The sequence below is a fragment of the Cricetulus griseus genome, chromosome 2, assembly GCF_003668045.3.
Source record: "Cricetulus griseus strain 17A/GY chromosome 2, alternate assembly CriGri-PICRH-1.0, whole genome shotgun sequence".
Lineage (NCBI taxonomy): Eukaryota > Metazoa > Chordata > Mammalia > Rodentia > Cricetidae > Cricetulus > Cricetulus griseus.
Window position 1 is genome coordinate 302,231,693 of NC_048595.1, and position 17,196 is coordinate 302,248,888.

The following is a 17,196-nucleotide window of genomic DNA, read 5'->3' on the forward strand; positions in this document are numbered from 1 at the left end:
TAGTAATAGTTTGTTTCTTTTACTTCCCAGGAGTCTGAAATTTATGTGTTGTAAGAATAAGCTTAATATTAAATGAGAGCATTTTTATCGATTTATTATTTCTATCAAGTTCCTTTGAAAAAAATCATCTCACATTACCAGGCAGTGGTGATGCATACCTTGAATTCCAGCTCGTGGGAGACAGAGACAGGAGGATCTCTGAGTTTGAGGTCAGACTGGTCTAAAGACTTGCAGGATATCCAGGGATGTTAACACTGAGAAACCCTGTCTCAAAAAAGCAACAACAAAAACAAACAAAAATTGTCTTGTTATTTTTCTGTAATTTATTCCTTCTAATTTAATTTTGTCCTTTGTTTCAAACATCTTCATGTAAATGGTTTATTTTCAGATTATCTAATAATTTAATATTTAATAATACCAGGTATTTTATTTGGTGCAAACATTCGGTTAAATGGAAAGTAGACTCCTGACTTTGATGCCATTCAGTTTAGCAGGTGAATGATCCAGGTGAGCTTCAGGAGGCCTGGTGGGTAATGAAGACCATGGGCACATAAACAGTGTTCAGCACTAGAAAATACAGGACAGAAGCAAACAAATACATCTCAAATCGCACACAAGTTGAAAACGGTGGTTTAGGTAGTTTTTCTGTAAATAAACTAACAGACCAACATAATGATGAGCCTACTTTAGTTTGTCTTCGGCCTTGGTGGTGCACATCTTTAATCCCAGCACTTGGGAGGCAGAGGCAGGCGGATCTCTGCGGTTGAGGCCAGCCTGGTCTACAGGGTGAATTCTTGGAATCACTTGGAAACGTTGAAAAGGGAAAACACTTGGTGGCTTAGTAGTTACTGAAATAAGAATGGAGAACAAAGCCCTCAGATTTACGTTTTGACCTTCTGAGTGGCAAGGGCTGGATCCCCAGTGACTGCTTGTGCTGAGCATTTTCCCTTCCCCCCCCAGAGCGCCCGAACCCAGCGTGGTGACTGACACCGGCAGCAGGGCCAAAGGTACTTGATTGACACGAACGGTGACCAATGAGAACAGAGGGCCGGCGAGGCTCCCGCCCCAATGGGCCGACTATTGGCAGTCTTCAGCCAATCGCAACCAGAAATCTCTGTTTGGTGGGTGGTCCCGCGGCCGGGAGGTTGGTGGCTGTTGAGCGGTTCCCGTGGAAAAGTCCTTGGGCGGAACATCTTGGCCGGAAGAGAAAATGAGTTTAGCTTTGAGGTCGGTAACGAGGAGGCCGTGTGTCCATTCCGCAGAGGGCCAGGGCGGGCGCGGAAGGGAAGCCGGGCCGGGCGCGGGTGCAGAGCGCCGAGCATCACGGCGGTGCGGCCCTTTTCTGCGGACTGCGCCGGCGCCGCATCGGGAGCCCAGTCTCGCGAGGTTTCCCTCCTGCGTGTGAGGAACTCGGGCCTGGCGGCCTCCTTCCTTAGGACAAGCGTGGGACAGCCAGGCTCTCTCCGCGGTCGAGGCGCCCTGTGCGTCGGCCGCCCCGGCGGATCTGGTGCCCTTGATTTCCGCCATTCTCGTCCAGGCACCCACCTGGCCCACTGGCTCCCATTGGCTCCTCACCCTGTCCATCTTCACGTGCAGGCGCTGTAGAGTGGGTAGACGCTGATGGCCCGGCGGGGGTGTGGCCCGGCGTGGGTGTGGCGGGCGGCCACCTCTGCTCAGCCCCTGCCAGCCTTCTGCCCTTCAGGTGTAAAGAGCCTACACACTCAGCCGTGTTTCAGGCTTTCAAGCTTCCATTTCTTAAAACCTAGCGGATACACGTGTTGTGCCTCATTTAAACATTGGCAGTCTTTAAGGCAGACGTTTTTGGCCCTAAATCCCTTTTTAGATGTTCTTTTACGCTTCTCCAGAGTTTTTAAATGAAGACGTTTAACCCATTGTTTATAGGTTGAGACTGACAACACTTTTAAACATCACACAGACTCAAATAGGAACATTATATGCTATTATTTTGGTCGTCTAGTATTTGTTTAGGTGCTTTTATATTTTGGCTGGTTAATATGGAATGAAAACACAAAGCACTGTTAGAAATGTATAATCTGAAAGCATTTTGAACTTGCAGTGTTAAAGTGACTCACCTTATAAGCTTTATGGTTAATCTTTGTAGTAATTGTGAGAATTTAATTAGAAGCTGTCCAAGGTAAACCATATATCGTGGTTGTCATTTGTGAAATTTACTTTCACATGGATTTTTATATTTGTTTTCATGCTCTTGGTAGGTAACATGAATAACAACTAATAGTGCTTTGGATTTTGGTATATAAAAGTACATTTGGAGTACAAGACGTTGACTTAGGGACAGCTTCTTTATTCTCCAGACTATTCTGCTTTGTTGAAGTTTAGAAAACCATTCTTTGTTCTAAGTGAGTTGGGTTGAAGTGGACTAAACACATTTTCCTGTGTCACAGAAGTGAGCTTGTAGTAGACAAAACAAAGAGAAAAAAACGAAGAGAGCTCTCTGAAGAACAGAAGCAAGAAATTAAAGATGCCTTTGAGCTCTTTGATACCGACAAAGACCACGCAATAGATTATCATGAATTAAAGGTAACAGTGTATTTGATGACACATCTCTTTTGTTTAAATGAATTGCACTTTTGACTGTTGCTTTAAAGTCTATTTTAAAAACTTGTTTTAGAACCCTGAAGCTGTTTTCAGTATCCACTTACAGGGGCTGCAATAAAATTGAATAAAAAACCCTAATATGGCTTTTAGAAACTCGTATTTAAATGTAAAAGTACATTTGGTGGGAAGTAAGGCTTTTTCATTCACCCAGGTGAAAGAACAGTTCTTAGCTTATTCTTCCCATTTTTGGTTTCTTCTGGAGGACGGAGTAGCTCAGATTCTTTAAAAAAAACATGTATGTGGCATGTGCATGTGCATGTGCCTGTGCAGGCATGTAAACCACATTGTGTAGTGTGTGGAAGGCAGAGTGGGGCTTTGTGTATCTTTCATCACCATCTACCTTACTGCCTGGAGACAGGGCACCTCACTGAATTGGAAGCTCATAGCCTAGGTTGGCTAGAGAGTGAACTCTGGAATCACATCCCGATCTACCCCTCAATGCTGGGGTTACGGACACTTGTAGCCATGCCTGTCTTTATGTGGGTGGTTACAGTTCCAGTTCTGGTCCTCGTGAGTGCAGGACAAGCGCTCTTATCCACTGAGCTATCACTTAAGCACAGCACAGACAATTTTCAGATTGAGAGAGTGTTACCTTTGCTCAGATGTTTCCGAGATTGAAAATGTATCCTTTCAAGCTTTTATTATTTATCTTTATTTTATATTTTTGTTGGACAAGGTTTCTTTATGTAACAGCCCTGGCTGTCCTGGAACTCAGCTTTGTAGACCAGATTGACCGAGAACTCAGATTTGTTTGCCTCTGCCTCCCAAGCGCTGGGATTAAAGGCATGCAACACCACCACCTGGCTCAATCTTTGAATTTTCAAAGATAATACGGACAAACTCTTATTTTTCTTTTCTTTGCTACAAAGGATGTACATTGTCTGATGCCTTATGTTGATACATGCTGAGGGACTATGTCAAATTTAAGGCTTAAAATTACTAGTAAAGGAGCTGGGCGGTTGTGGTGCACACCTTTAATTCCAGCACTTGGGAGGCAGAGGCAGGCGGATCTCTGTGAGTTTGAGACCAGCCTGGTATACAAGTTCCAGGACAGCCTCCAAAGCCACAGAGAAACCCTGTCTCCAAAAACAAAAACAAAAACAAACAAACAAACAAAAAATCCAAAACTACTAGTAAAGATTGGAGAAATTGGTGAGGATCTTATTCAGTCTACTAGCATTTATGAAATCTTTTAGTAGCCTTAATGTTTATAGTAGTTTTAATTCGGCAACATTGTAGGGGGGTTTTAAGCAATCTAAGTATGGGTAGGAACTATGTAGTGAGAGGATAGAATGTCTAACAGTAGTAATAGGCCTGGCCCTTTAGCTTCACTCTAGAGGTCATTCTTTAGCTCATTCCCCATCACACTATCCTGTTGTAGCTGCTGCTACCCATTCCCCAGATAGTGTGAGTTATTCCTGTACTGTGTCCTAGCCATTTGTTGTCATTGATTCTCACGATTGTCATTGGGACTTCACTTCATAGCAGGAGCTTTTTCACTTCCGGTTTGCCTTTTATACTGCCCTTAAGTTTACGTCTTTCCAATTCTTTGACCATGTTCATTGCTCATAAACCTTGACTGTATTTTTACTTTTGAATGCTGTATTTTTTTCCCACTACTTTTCTCTCTTGCTAATTACTTCTACCCAAACTCTTCCCATCTAGAGAAAGTAAACAGCCTGTTCATTGTCCCTCTGTCCTAGTCTTCCTTTCAGCACCTCTTGTGATCCCACATCCTCTCTACCAACTCTTTTCCTGTTCTTTAAGGGCTGGTTTGACTGTAGTACTTCACTAACTAGTGGCACATCTTCCCTTTCCTGTTACTAACAGCAAAGTGCTTCTGTTTAAATTACCCTTAGACTAATCAGTTGGTAGCTAATCATAGTTGCTCTGATGGGAACTTGTTTGTTGAGAAAGGATTTCTTTTTCTTTGTGTTTTGTGTCCCATACTAGTTTCAATTTATGACAGTCCTGTCTCAGGCTCCTGAGTGGTAAGATTATAAAGTTCATGCAATTTTATGCTTTTATTTATTTTTTTGTGACAGGATTTTTCTGTGTTAACACTTCTCAATGTCCTGAAACTCCCTTTGTAGATCAGGCTGGCCTCCAACTCACAGAGATCCATCTGCCTCTGCCTCCCTAATGCTGGGAGTAAAAGCATGTGCCACCATGGCAGACTGCTTTTATTCTTTTGGTTAGCCTTTTAATATTTATGTCATGTCTTTAATCCTTTGGTAACAAATGAATTGTTATCTGTGTATTTAGTGCATTGTGTTATGTATTTTGTGTAAATTCTCTTTTAATTAGTTGGTTATATAAAAGCAAAATATCAATGAAAAAATTCTATTTAATTTCAAAATGAAAAACCAATTTAGTATCATTTTGTTATTTTAGAGATATAAAAATGCAGAATAATTGTGCTTTAGTAATATGTTGTCATCTTTTAAAATGTAAACTTTCTTAGATATCAATGATTGCTTCTTTTGAGAGCTTTATAATTTGTTTTTCCCTTTTAATCCAAAAGGTGGCAATGAGAGCCTTGGGTTTTGATGTGAAAAAAGCTGATGTACTGAAGATTCTTAAAGATTATGACAGAGAAGCCACAGGCAAAATCACCTTTGAAGATTTTAATGAAGTTGGTGTGTACTTAAGTAGTCTTTGTTACCAGTGTTTGTTGGGAAATTATGAGGTTTTTGTTTGTTTTCAAAGAAAAAAATACCCTGAGCTGTACTATGAGAATTAGTTTTGATGATTTTAACAGGGCATTATTGTGTCATTTTTTCTGGTTTATTAATATTATGCCACTAAACGGTGACCAAAAATTACTTGCCAGTTAAACAGAAAGTTTAGTGTGCTGATGTTGAGGAAGTATTTCTGAAGACTGCTGCACTGTGCAATTTTTGTTGGTAAAGAAGGAGAAGACAGTAGTAGTAGGACTTGGTGTCTTGGTGGGAGATGGGGAGATGAATACATCTTCTAAAGTGGACAATTTCTGAGGCTCAGTGCTCTTAACAACCCTAATTTTAGTGATGTGTGTCATCTGCTGTGAAGTTGAGGCAATGGATGGGCTGTTGTAAGGGAGATCTCTGACAGACTGGACACATGAGAACTTGTTTTAGATAGTATGAGCTTAGTTTGGCTTACATTTTGGATATTTGGTTTTAATGTGAGTTACTCATGCTATACAGATGAGGCTTTTTCAGTTGAGGATTCTGGAAGGCTATTGTATAATTGCCTACAATGTTATACATAGAATATATAAATATTTAGGTTCAGTTTTGTTAAGCTACTGTTCTAAACCAATGATAATACTTCAGGGATCATAATCTAAGCATGCCATGCAGTTAGTTTCATATATTTCAAAAACTGAAAACTAATGCAATTATACATACATACATACGAAACCTTTATTTAATCTTAAAGGAGAAGTACTCGGGGAAAGAAAAAGAAATGGTAATGAGAAGACAGAAAATAGATTTATATTCTCTCTTTCTCTCATTAAAAAAGTCCCACCTAAAGCACAGGAGATAGAGGTAAGATGACAAATCTAAGAGGAATAAACATTTCTCATAACACAGAAGACCCTCAGCTTAGAAAGTAGTGTATGACTGTTGAGAGAGGCAGACTGTCCATTGTAAAAGCAGATTTATTTTCCCCCTTCTAATTTGTAGAATTATTTCCTTGAGAGGAGAGCAAGAGCCACCTTTCCCTCACAGTGTAGCCTCCTGAGGTTGCTCACAGTAGCTAGGTGTTCACATGGTTTATTTACAGAAGCCAGCTGGCAGTTCATAGTGGAGATGTTACGACTAAAGACAAAGTTGTAATGGAGGCACATACAAAGCATAGACTACTTTAGAACCAGATTCCCTCCCTGACTTCCTGATCTTGGTTCTGACTCTTAAGTATCTGTGAAACTTCATTAGTTTACTTGTCTGTGCCTCATTTTCTCCTATAAAATGGGGATAGTGTAACGTGTAAGGGTTAAGTAGCTGATTAAAATGGGAAATGTTAAATGCTGCAGTACATAGGAAGAGCTAAAAAGTGCTGTTATTATGATTAAGAATAATCCCACCACTCATGAGGCAGAGGTAGCCTATGTACTGTGAGTTTGAGGTCAACCTGGTCTGCATAGTTAGTCTCAGGCCAGCTAGGGCTACATAATGATACCCTGTCTCCAAGAAAAAGAGAGGGGCCGGAGAATGAGTACTTTGTTTTGTTTGTTTCTGAATTCAGAAGTTGGAAATATATTTGTATTATTGTTGGGACATTAAAACGTTCTATATTCTCATTGTTTTATTTTGGTTTTCATTGTTGAAGACTACTTTAAGCATTGCTATTTATAGTTTTGTAAAACATCTTTTACCTAAATACAATTTTAAGAATTGTAATTTTTATATTTTAATACTTAAGAACAGAGTTTGATACTACCTAGACCTTAGCTTTATGGACCATTTGTTGATGCCTAAGGACACTGACCCAGGGTATTTCCAGATGAGCCTGGCACGTCCTGAGCTTTCCCCATTGTAAGAAAAAAGAATTAACTAATGTCCATTCAGTGCAAGGGTAGTTAGCATCATTCGGCTAATGAGTAGCAGGTGTTTCAGGAGTTGCTGCCTTTAAAGTAAGAGTAGAAGTAAGGTGTTTTTATACTTCATCTGTTCCTGGCTTGTACTACTTATATTTTAAATTCTATCTAAAATCCGATATTGTATTTTTCCATTTTGATCATTTATCTAGCACTGAAATTTTTGCATTTGGTGGGAAGAATGGGGTTAGTTAAAATTACCAAGAAATTGTTTTTAGGACCTTAGATTTAGGTATAGGTGACAACAAACTCTGGTTCTGTGATAGAGGGAGATTGTTAGCTAGGGCCGAAGTTGTCAAACTGTAGGCCCGGGACTGAATTTGACTGCTTACTCTGTACTACCACCCATTTATTTATGCTGCTTTTCTGCTACCAGATTGAGTGAGTAGTTTAGACTGTGAGCTTAAGTCTCCCAAAACCTAAAATGTTTTTCATCTGGCCCTTTATGGGAAATGTCTCTCAAGTCTTCATCGGAGGAACTAAGCCTTTGCATAGGGGAATTTTAATTTAAATCTTCAGGAATCTAAAATTGCCAAGAAGATTGTAAGAGTAGAGGATATGCAGTCGGTGCAGAGAAAGCAACAAGGCTGAGTGGTAATAGATGCTCAGCATGTTGGAGAAGTTTGATCTCATGTGGTCCCCTCTTCTAGAGAAGGTCAGAGCACTGGGAAGGCAGAATTGGGCCAGACTGATAGTCTTAAGTATTGTACTAAAATTTACAGACTGGGATACCATGTTTTACAAGAGTAGCTGATGAGAAGATTGAAGATGAACTGGAGAAATTCTGAGAAGACAGAAAGTTGTAGACTTTATGGTCAGAATTGCTAGATGAAAAGAAAGGCTTGAGTTTGAGAGTAAAATAAGATAGTGTCTTCAGAGCTGTAGTATCCAGTGGTAACTGGCACTTATGGGATCCAAAGCCTTACCACTATGTTAGAGTGAATAAATGATGCAGTTACCCTTCAGTCAGTGGAGGTCAAGGAGGCAGCAAAGCCCATAGGTGGCTATGGAAGGACTTGAAGGTCCAGTATCTATGAGTTTGAAATAAGTATTGTATGTTTGGATAGGAACTTTCTAATATTGTCTTTCATGATTTTTGATTTACTTTCAATGTAGTGCTTCAGAATTAGTTGTTTCCTTACATGATTTTTATAACGTCTGATGGGAGGACATTTCTGACAGTGTAGTTAAGTCATGTGTCTCTGTAGTTGGTTATAGTGTGCTTTATGTCAATAAAGTGCAGTACTGCAGTATGAAAATTAAAACAAAAAGTGGTTGAATGGATAGAAATTTGGAGTTTTGTGAAACAGGTGATACCTTGACTGTGTGGGTATTAACTGCTTTAAGTCCTCCTACTGGATTGTAGGCAAGAGCCATCATGCCTGGTTTGTTTCTATTGAAAAAGATATTTCTTTCAAATAGTACTTGTAGAACAGAAATGGAAAGTGAAGGTGTGGAAGAATATCACTGTAAAATACTTTATGTTGGATGACGCTCTAGTTGCTCAGAATTTATGGGCAGTTACAAGTCCTAAGAAAGCTGAATTCTAAAGGAGACTATTGGTAGGTGATTATATAGACACATCTATCTGAAATTCTAATAGAGTGTCAGTGGGTAAGTGCTTGTGCATCTTGGCGTCCCATCTGTTGTTTCTTTAAGTGCATTAGTATTTTCGGCAGTCTGCCTTTCTGGTTTACCTGTCATGGATGTTACTTAATCGATGAAATTTCATAACACTTTTTTCTTGTCCTGCTTTCTTGTTGGGACTGAATTCAAAATAAGTTGAGTGTGTGCCATAGAGTTAAGTGTGGTATTTTATTTTGGTGTTATGGCTGTAGGTATGCCAATTCTTTTTACTGAATATTTATGAGCTTTGATTTGCATACTTAGAGTAATATACTTCAATTAGTTTCTTGGAAACCTTTTTTTGGATAAAATTAATGGCTAAAAGATAATTTTGGATATATGTGTAGTTGATATGTACCATTAGCTTGACTGGTGCTTATTCAGCCAAATACAAATGAAATAGCAATAGACAACAACTTGTAGAAGACTTAAATTGTATTTTTTCCACTTTGGGCATATTAAACATTCCAGTACTTCCTGGCTATAGGCATTTGAAATTTTCAAATGAATCTATAGATCCCATTAGGACCAAATTACTTTTGATGGTGTGATGAAAATAATAAATGTCTTTCCCTGGAGCAGAACAGCATGTGGAGTTGCTTCAGAACTGTTTACCTAGATATTTTGAGAATTCTATTAAGCAATATCAAATTTTATAGATGTCAATTTTTATTGACTATTGATTAAAGGCTTATGATGTTGAAGTATACATACTTAGTATGTTGATATGTGGCTTTGTTTAATATATTAAGTCTGAAATGATTCATTTCTATTTAACTAGTTTGAGAATTATTATTTTGTTATATTTAAAAAAGACATGATTTAGACCCCCTTCCAGGGCTGTGGGTTGTGTGATCAGGTTTAATTGTTTTAATCCATCTTTAGTGTTGCTGAAAGTCAACAGGTTCTTTTAATCATGAAGATGCTGATAGCACTTGCACGTGCTAACTTGTTTTATGCTTGTATTAGTGGTGGCAATATCTTTGATTAATCCCTACATCTGAGTTGGGTTAAATTTGAGGAAGAATCAAGGTGTCACTTGGCTAACAGTTTTCACCTACGTAGTGTTCATTGTTCACTTAAACTCAGTGGCCTGATAGAGGTGGAATAGTAACTTTTGAAAAAATTGTTTTATGGACTTAATTATTTTATGTGTTATATTTACTGATATGAGTGTCTTGTTCACATGTGTCTTTGCATCACAGCAAACGTGGTGCCTAGGTCAGAAGAGGGCTTCAGATCTCATGGAACTGGAATTATAGACTCTTGTGATTTGCCATGTGGTTGCTGGGAGTTGAACTCATATGGTCTTTAAGAACAAGTGGTCCTAACTGCTGAAGCATCTCTCCATGCCCAGTTTAATTCTTAGTAATAATGGGATCAATATATATATATATATATATTGTGTGTGTGTGTGTGTGTGTGTGTGTGTGTGTGTGTGTGTAGTCTCTTTTTTGGCCTTTGTACTTACATTTGTAATATTTATTGACACTAAAAGATTACCATTTAAAGTCTGGCTTTGGAATTAGTATTATCTCTGAGTTTGTGATCTACCTTTATATTTAACTTTTAGATGGAATGTTGTCAGACTCACAGATCTCACCTCATTTAATAGCTGATTTTTAAAGATGAATGCTCTCTGACTCAAAAGTTTCTTTTAACTCTAGTGACAGACTGGATATTGGAAAGAGACCCACATGAAGAGATACTGAAAGCATTTAAACTATTTGATGATGATGATTCGGGTAAAATAAGCTTGAGGAATTTGCGACGCGTTGCCAGAGAATTGGGTGAAAATATGAGTGATGAAGAACTTCGAGCTATGATCGAAGAATTTGATAAAGATGGCGATGGAGAAAGTAAGTTTTGCCTTACTTTTTTTCTAAAATCTGTTGAGTTTTCAAGACTCCAAGCAAATTTTCTCTCCCTTCTCCCCCACATTTTCTTTCTCTTTTGTTTTTGAAGATGAGCCTCATGTTGCCTTGAACTTATTTCAAGTTTGATCTTGAACTGATAATCCTTTTGCCTCAGCCTCCTGAATAGATGGGAGTTCAATTGGGTGCCAAACTCTGAGCTTCTATTTATACTGAAGCAGATCTTTAAAACAGCTATGCAAGTTATGATATGAAATATTACACATAACTTCTCTGAAGATGAAATAATACCAAAATGTAGCTGCTTACTAAAATTTCAGACTTTCATGCTTTCCCTCTCAACCTGCTTGTACTTTGAACTATTACTAAATTAGTTGATTTTCTTTCAATCAGTTCTAATTTTTTTGTAAACATTTTTTCCTGCTACTCTGATTCAGGCCCTGATTTCTATTTAAAATATTACTGAATTCTTTCCCTGACTGACTATGAGGTGCAGTGCTCAGTGTGTCTCCCACAGACACATAGGTGTATCTTATAGTCTTCCCATTGCCTTCTGGACTTAGAAGTCTCCAATCTGTTTGTTCGTTCTACTGCTAATATTCTTTCCTTAAACTGCAATATAAGGTTGTCGTTTCTGTGTTCAGACACTGATGAGAAGAGCCTTTACTACCTGCTGAGTAAAGTGCAAAGCTCCCCTATGCCAATCCTGCACTTAGTACCTGGTTTATTTCTGCTGCTTTCTTCTTTCGTACTAGCTCTTGCATACAGAACACTGTATACTGAAGGCAGTTTGTGTTTGCATTTCGTCATGCTGCTTATTCATCTTTAGGGCTAGTTGCCCGTTTGTCTCTTGAAGTGTTACCCACTTTCCCAACCAAGTCCATCTGAAGCACCATCTTTTTTCAAAAACCTCTACAAGGGTGCCTGTGGTTGGTGAGGGTTCCACTGAGGCTTCTAGCATTTAGAGGAGCAAATGGCTTTGATACTTTAATATATTTAATATGGATCATCTTGGCTGCAAACCAAGTTTTGTATTTTTTGCATTTTAAACTGCTGAAGATAAAAATACTTGCCTTTTTGTGACCTTTAATAACTCATTTGCTCTTATAAATGTTTAATGCTATCCAGTTTTTAAGAATAACTGTTTTTCAACTTTATGGGCTTAAAGTAATAAAGACTGAATGAGGATTTGAAGATAAATAATATATACTACAAAATAGACATAAGTACATAGGTATATCTAATAATATAGAAGGAATAGCACCCTAGTCTCTCAATATAAGTATAAATAATATAAAACAAAATGTGGTATGTGCTTTTATAAAGATGAATGCAGCATTCAGAAGCCATAGTAGACCGCTTTTTAAATAATGATGATTGGTGTCTTTGTGTTACTATGGCTTTGATAAAACACCATGACCAAAAGCAACTTGGGGAGGAAAGTATTTGTTTGACCTGCATACCTGAGTTATGACTCAGTCCATTGAGGGAAGCCAAGGCAGGAACTCAGACCAGACAGGAACCTGGAGGCAGGAGCTGATGCAGAGGGCATGGAGGACTACTTTCCAGAGGGAAGAACAGGCCACAGTCACAATCTGAACAAGCAAAACGAAACTCTCAACCATGTGAGTAACTCAGTATCCAATGTCTGGAATCCATCTGCTTACAACCTTCTGGGTCCCTCCAAAGGGCATGGATCACTTCTTTGGCTCTATCATCTGTAGCCACACAGATTGTCTCCTAAGCTCAAGCCAGTTCCACTCTAAGGCTGCTACTGCTCTTGGTGGTCATCCTGTGATACTGGCATCTTCAGACCTCTGGGGTCTTTTTCTGCATTGGGCTGCACATCACCAATTGCCTCTCCTGGCTGTCTTCAGGGACTCCAGCTCTGCCACAATGCCAATCCTCTACTGCTCTCCATGTCCCCCTTCATGCCTTCAAAATCTGTACCACCTGGGTGATCTTACATTGGTAAGCACTAGGTACAGACTTGGCCACCTCTGGACCACAGCTTCTGTGTGCTAACTCTGAGAAAACTTTCTAGAACACTTCACTTCAGCTATGCTGGACTCTTCTTAATCCAACTAAGCTGATCAGCATCCATTGTCCCAGAAGAGCAGAGGTTTCACTAAAGTGCGTTTAGTGGTTTCACTTTAGTGGTTTTGGTATCTTGTTGATCACAGCTGATTCTTCAGCCCAATGTAACCAGAACCACATATTCTTAACTCAAAATATTCAGCGACCTCAATAGAATCTTTAAGTGATTCTCAAACTTCCCTCTGGAAGTTCACAAGCCAGGCCTTCATCCTCTGCTTGCCTTCCAGCCTCCCACAGAACAGCTCACCAAGCTTTGAACACTCAACGGCTTTTCTAGACCAAAGTTCCAAAGTCCTTCCACTGTTCTCCCCAAAGCAATGTGGTCAGATCTCTCATAGTAATACTGTATTCGCTTGGTACCAATTTCTGTCTTAGGGTTACTCTTGCTGTGATGAAACAGCATGACATAAAGCAACTTGGGGAGGAATTTAGCTTACATATTTTGAGTCATAGTCCATTGAAGGAAGCCAAGGCAGGAACTCAAAAAGGGCAGGAGCCTGTGCAGAGGCCATGAAAGATTGCTGCTTATTGGTTTGTTTCTCATGCTTGCTCAGCCTGTTTTCTTATAAAATCCATGACCACCATCCTAGAGGTAGCACCACCCACAATGAGCTAGACCCTACCTCCCATCAGTCAGTAATTAAGAAATGCCTATAGCCCAATATTATGGAGGTATCTTCTCAATCATGGTTTTCTCCTCTTAAATGACTCTATCCTGTGTCAAGTTGACATAAAACCAGCCAGCCCAGTAAACATTGTTTAGCAGCTCCTATATAGAAACAAACATAGTTTTTAGCTTATAAACTATATAACTCAGTTTTCATAATCACTTTTTAAAATGGATATAGGGTTATAGCTATATACACATAATATAGATGCATATATAGTAGATAGATGCATAGTAGATGAAGAGGGGCTAAGACCCAAGTTATCACAGAGCTAACTTGATGGCTGTGTGATACCAGAACTTAAACTCGGTTTTCCAAATGGCAGAGATACTGTATTGTTCGAGATAGAAAGTAACATGTTAACTAGACCTCCTGTTATGGAAAGCAGTGTATTAATGTATTGACTGGCACTTCTTTTTTTTTTTTTATTCATTTATTTAGTTCATAAAGTCATGCACATTTATGATACAGAATACAGTATGCTCACAATGGCATGGCTAAATTAAACCAATTAACATGTTATATCACACATATTCATCATTTTGTTTTGAGAACACTTAAAGTATACTATCTCACAACTTTTAAAATATAGCATATTGTTATCAACCATATTTATCATGCTCTCAGTAGACCTCAAGACTTCACAGAGTCCATGCCTCTAGTCCAACTGCAGTTTTATATCCTTAAACCAATCATTTCCCCATTGTTAAAAGTCCCACATTGAAGCCTAATAGCCATAATTCTGCTCTCTGTTCCCATAAGTTCATCATTTCTAGGTTACACATAAAATTGAAATTGTGTGACATTTGTCTTCCAGTGTGTCACTTATTTTTTTTTTTGGCAAGTATATAACTTTACTACTTACTAAAGATGAAATCAAATTTGCATGCACAGGTAAGCACTCACTGAAACACCTTGGATTCATCACATATTTGAGTTTCAATTAGCATATATATATATATATTTATATAAAAAGCAATAGTGGCAATATGTTATGCATCAATAGCAGCAACAGCTTTTCCAGGTTTTGCAGTCCTTTGAACAAAATTGTAGAGACATCCAGCACACTCCATTTAAAAAAAACAAAAAACAAAAACAAAAACAAAAACAAACAACAACAACAAAAAAATAAAAAGCAAAATCCCAGAAAACAGCACAGTTCTGTTACTCTTGTGGTACTTGGCACCATTTTTTTTTTTTTAAATTAGCTTCTTAGTCATTATCTGGGAGGAAACCATTCTGAGCAACATCATTAAAAACAGCTCTGATAAAGCATGGTCACTACTATGTATCATAAAGCAGGTCCACATATGAGTGAGTACATATCATGTTTGTCTTTTTGTGATTGGGTTACGTCACTCAGAATGATTTCTTCGAGTTCTATCCATTTTCCTGCAAATTTCAAGATTCCTTTGTTTTTTTCTGCTGAGTAGTACTCCATTGTGTAAATGTACCATAATTTCTCTATCCATTCTTCGGTTGAGGGGCATCTAGGCTGCTTTTTTTTCTTGAGGAGTCGCCATACTGATTTCCACAGTGGCTGTACAAGTTGGCACTCCCACCAGCAGTGGAGGAGTGTTCCTCTTTCTCCGCATCCTCTCCAGCATAAACTGTCATTGGTATTTTTGATTTTAGCCATTCTGACAGGAGTAAGATGGTATCTCAGAGTTGTTTTGATTTGCATTTCCCTGATGGCTAAGGATGTTGAACACTTTCTCATGTGTCTTTCAGCTATTTTAGATTCCTGTATTGAGAATTGTCTATTTAGTTCTGTATCCCACATTTTAATTGGGTTGTTTGGTGTTTGGGGGACTAGCTTCTTGAGTTCTTTGTATATTTTGGAGATCAGCCCTCTGTCAGATGTGGGGTTGGTGAATATCTTTTCCTAGTCTGTGGGCTGCCGTTTTGTCTTGCTGACTGTCTCCTTTGTTGACTGGCACTTCTAATGATAAGCTTTGTTTTCTTCTCTTGAAGCCAGATGGCCTCTCATATACTTTATTTAAGCATTTGTGTGCGTGCGTGATTTCTCACCTTCCTTGTAGACACCAGCTAGCTAGCCTGTGATGAGTTTCTCATCTCTGTAGGAATGTGTACAAGCCCATCCACCTTTTTACCTGGGTTCCAGGATTGACTCTAGTCATCAGGTTTGTGTACTAATGCTTTTACTGCTGAGCTATCTTCTTGACCACTCAGTTGTTTATTTTGAGAAAGATCGTGTTAGAAGACCTGGCTTACCATCTGAAGCCTCTCTGGTAGTCAAGTAGCTCATTTGGTTCCCTTAGTTACTTTATGTTTTTTTACTTTTTGGACTTGAGTGTTATGTTTTTAGACATTAAATTATGAAATAGATTAAAATATTTTTGAAATACTATTATACTTTATATGTAAATAATATGAAACAACTATTTGTGATTTTAGAACTATTTGAAGCTTACTTTGAAACTTGATTATTACAATTTATATTTTAAGAAAAGTAAAAATATTGAATAAAACAAGTACTTCTTAAATTTTGAGTATTTTAATCATAATTCTGTTCAGTGCTAAATGATTTCTAATCAAATCATTTGAGGCTCCTTTTATTGCATTAGAACTGTCACCTATAAACTGTTTCTGCACAAATGTTTTATGTGACTGACTTTTATGGTAACATATGTCATCTGTTGTCCCTACTTAAAGTGATAAGATACTCATTTATTGATAATGCTTATCTGTATATTTTTATTCTAGATGTTGTGGTTTGACTTGTAGGATTTTTGTATGTTGTGAAGTTTAATACATTATAAAATGATATATTCACTGGTAAAAGAAAGTTTCTGTGTTTCTGACTATTACATTGTCTTTCTTGCCACAGTAAATCAAGAGGAATTCATTGCTATTATGACTGGCGACATATAAAGGATTACATGAGTCAACACCAAAATGTTGCAGTTACCATCTATATTCCCCTTTTGTGACTGAAGTCCTGTTTAAAAAAAAATCCAACTTACTTCTTTCTCCAAAAGGACCAAAACTAAGCATCCTTTTATTTACATTTCACTGCTGTTAAGTTTCTTTGTTATCATCAATAGTTTTAACTTCACATTTATAATGCAGGTTTATATAAAGCTTAAAATATCAAATCATGTGTTGTATATTATTTGGAAGCTTCTAAATTTAACATTAGCTAATTGCTTTTATTTTGGTGCCCTTGATTTTTAGACATTCATTAATAAAGTACTTATTTTATTAGTATCTTAAGTTTGGTAAATTTTCTATTTTGGATTTCCGATATCTGTTAACATTTAGTAGACGATATTTCAAATCTTTTGTCTTTATACTTTCACTTGTATTTGAAAATAAATCAGAAAATACAAATGACAATAGAACATTGGCTATCACCTAAGGGTTCATCAATCTTGACATTTTGCATTTCATTGCAGTATAGGTCTGATTTCTTCTTAGGAGTGCTGTCCTTCAGTTTTCAGGGACTATGGGGTGTATATATATGCCCATCTTTCCTTTGTAGTATATTTTGGAAATCTTATTTTGTAATGACAAGTTGAGCTTGAATATTTTCTCACTAAAATACTTGAATACAGTTGTAATCATTTAGCTTCTTAGCAAAATGAAAGATTTAAATGTTGGATTTTGATGTGGTAAGACAACGAGGAAAAGGGAAAATGGCAAGCCCTAGAAAACACTGTGGGCTTTGCTTTCCCACAATGTGTCA

General features: G+C 37.9%; 1 protein-coding gene across 1 annotated transcript; it reads left to right on the top strand.

Moving 5' to 3' along the window:
- The first annotated feature begins 1,092 nt into the window (after nucleotides 1-1,092).
- On the top strand, nucleotides 1,093-16,606 carry Cetn3 (centrin 3). The gene is made up of 5 exons (XM_027401794.2): nucleotides 1,093-1,227; nucleotides 2,424-2,559; nucleotides 5,162-5,276; nucleotides 10,516-10,707; nucleotides 16,339-16,606. Exons 1-5 carry the CDS (start codon nucleotides 1,211-1,213, stop codon nucleotides 16,380-16,382), a joined length of 504 nt encoding a protein of 167 aa, XP_027257595.1. The 5' UTR covers nucleotides 1,093-1,210; the 3' UTR covers nucleotides 16,383-16,606.
- Nucleotides 16,607-17,196: the final 590 nt, after the last annotated feature.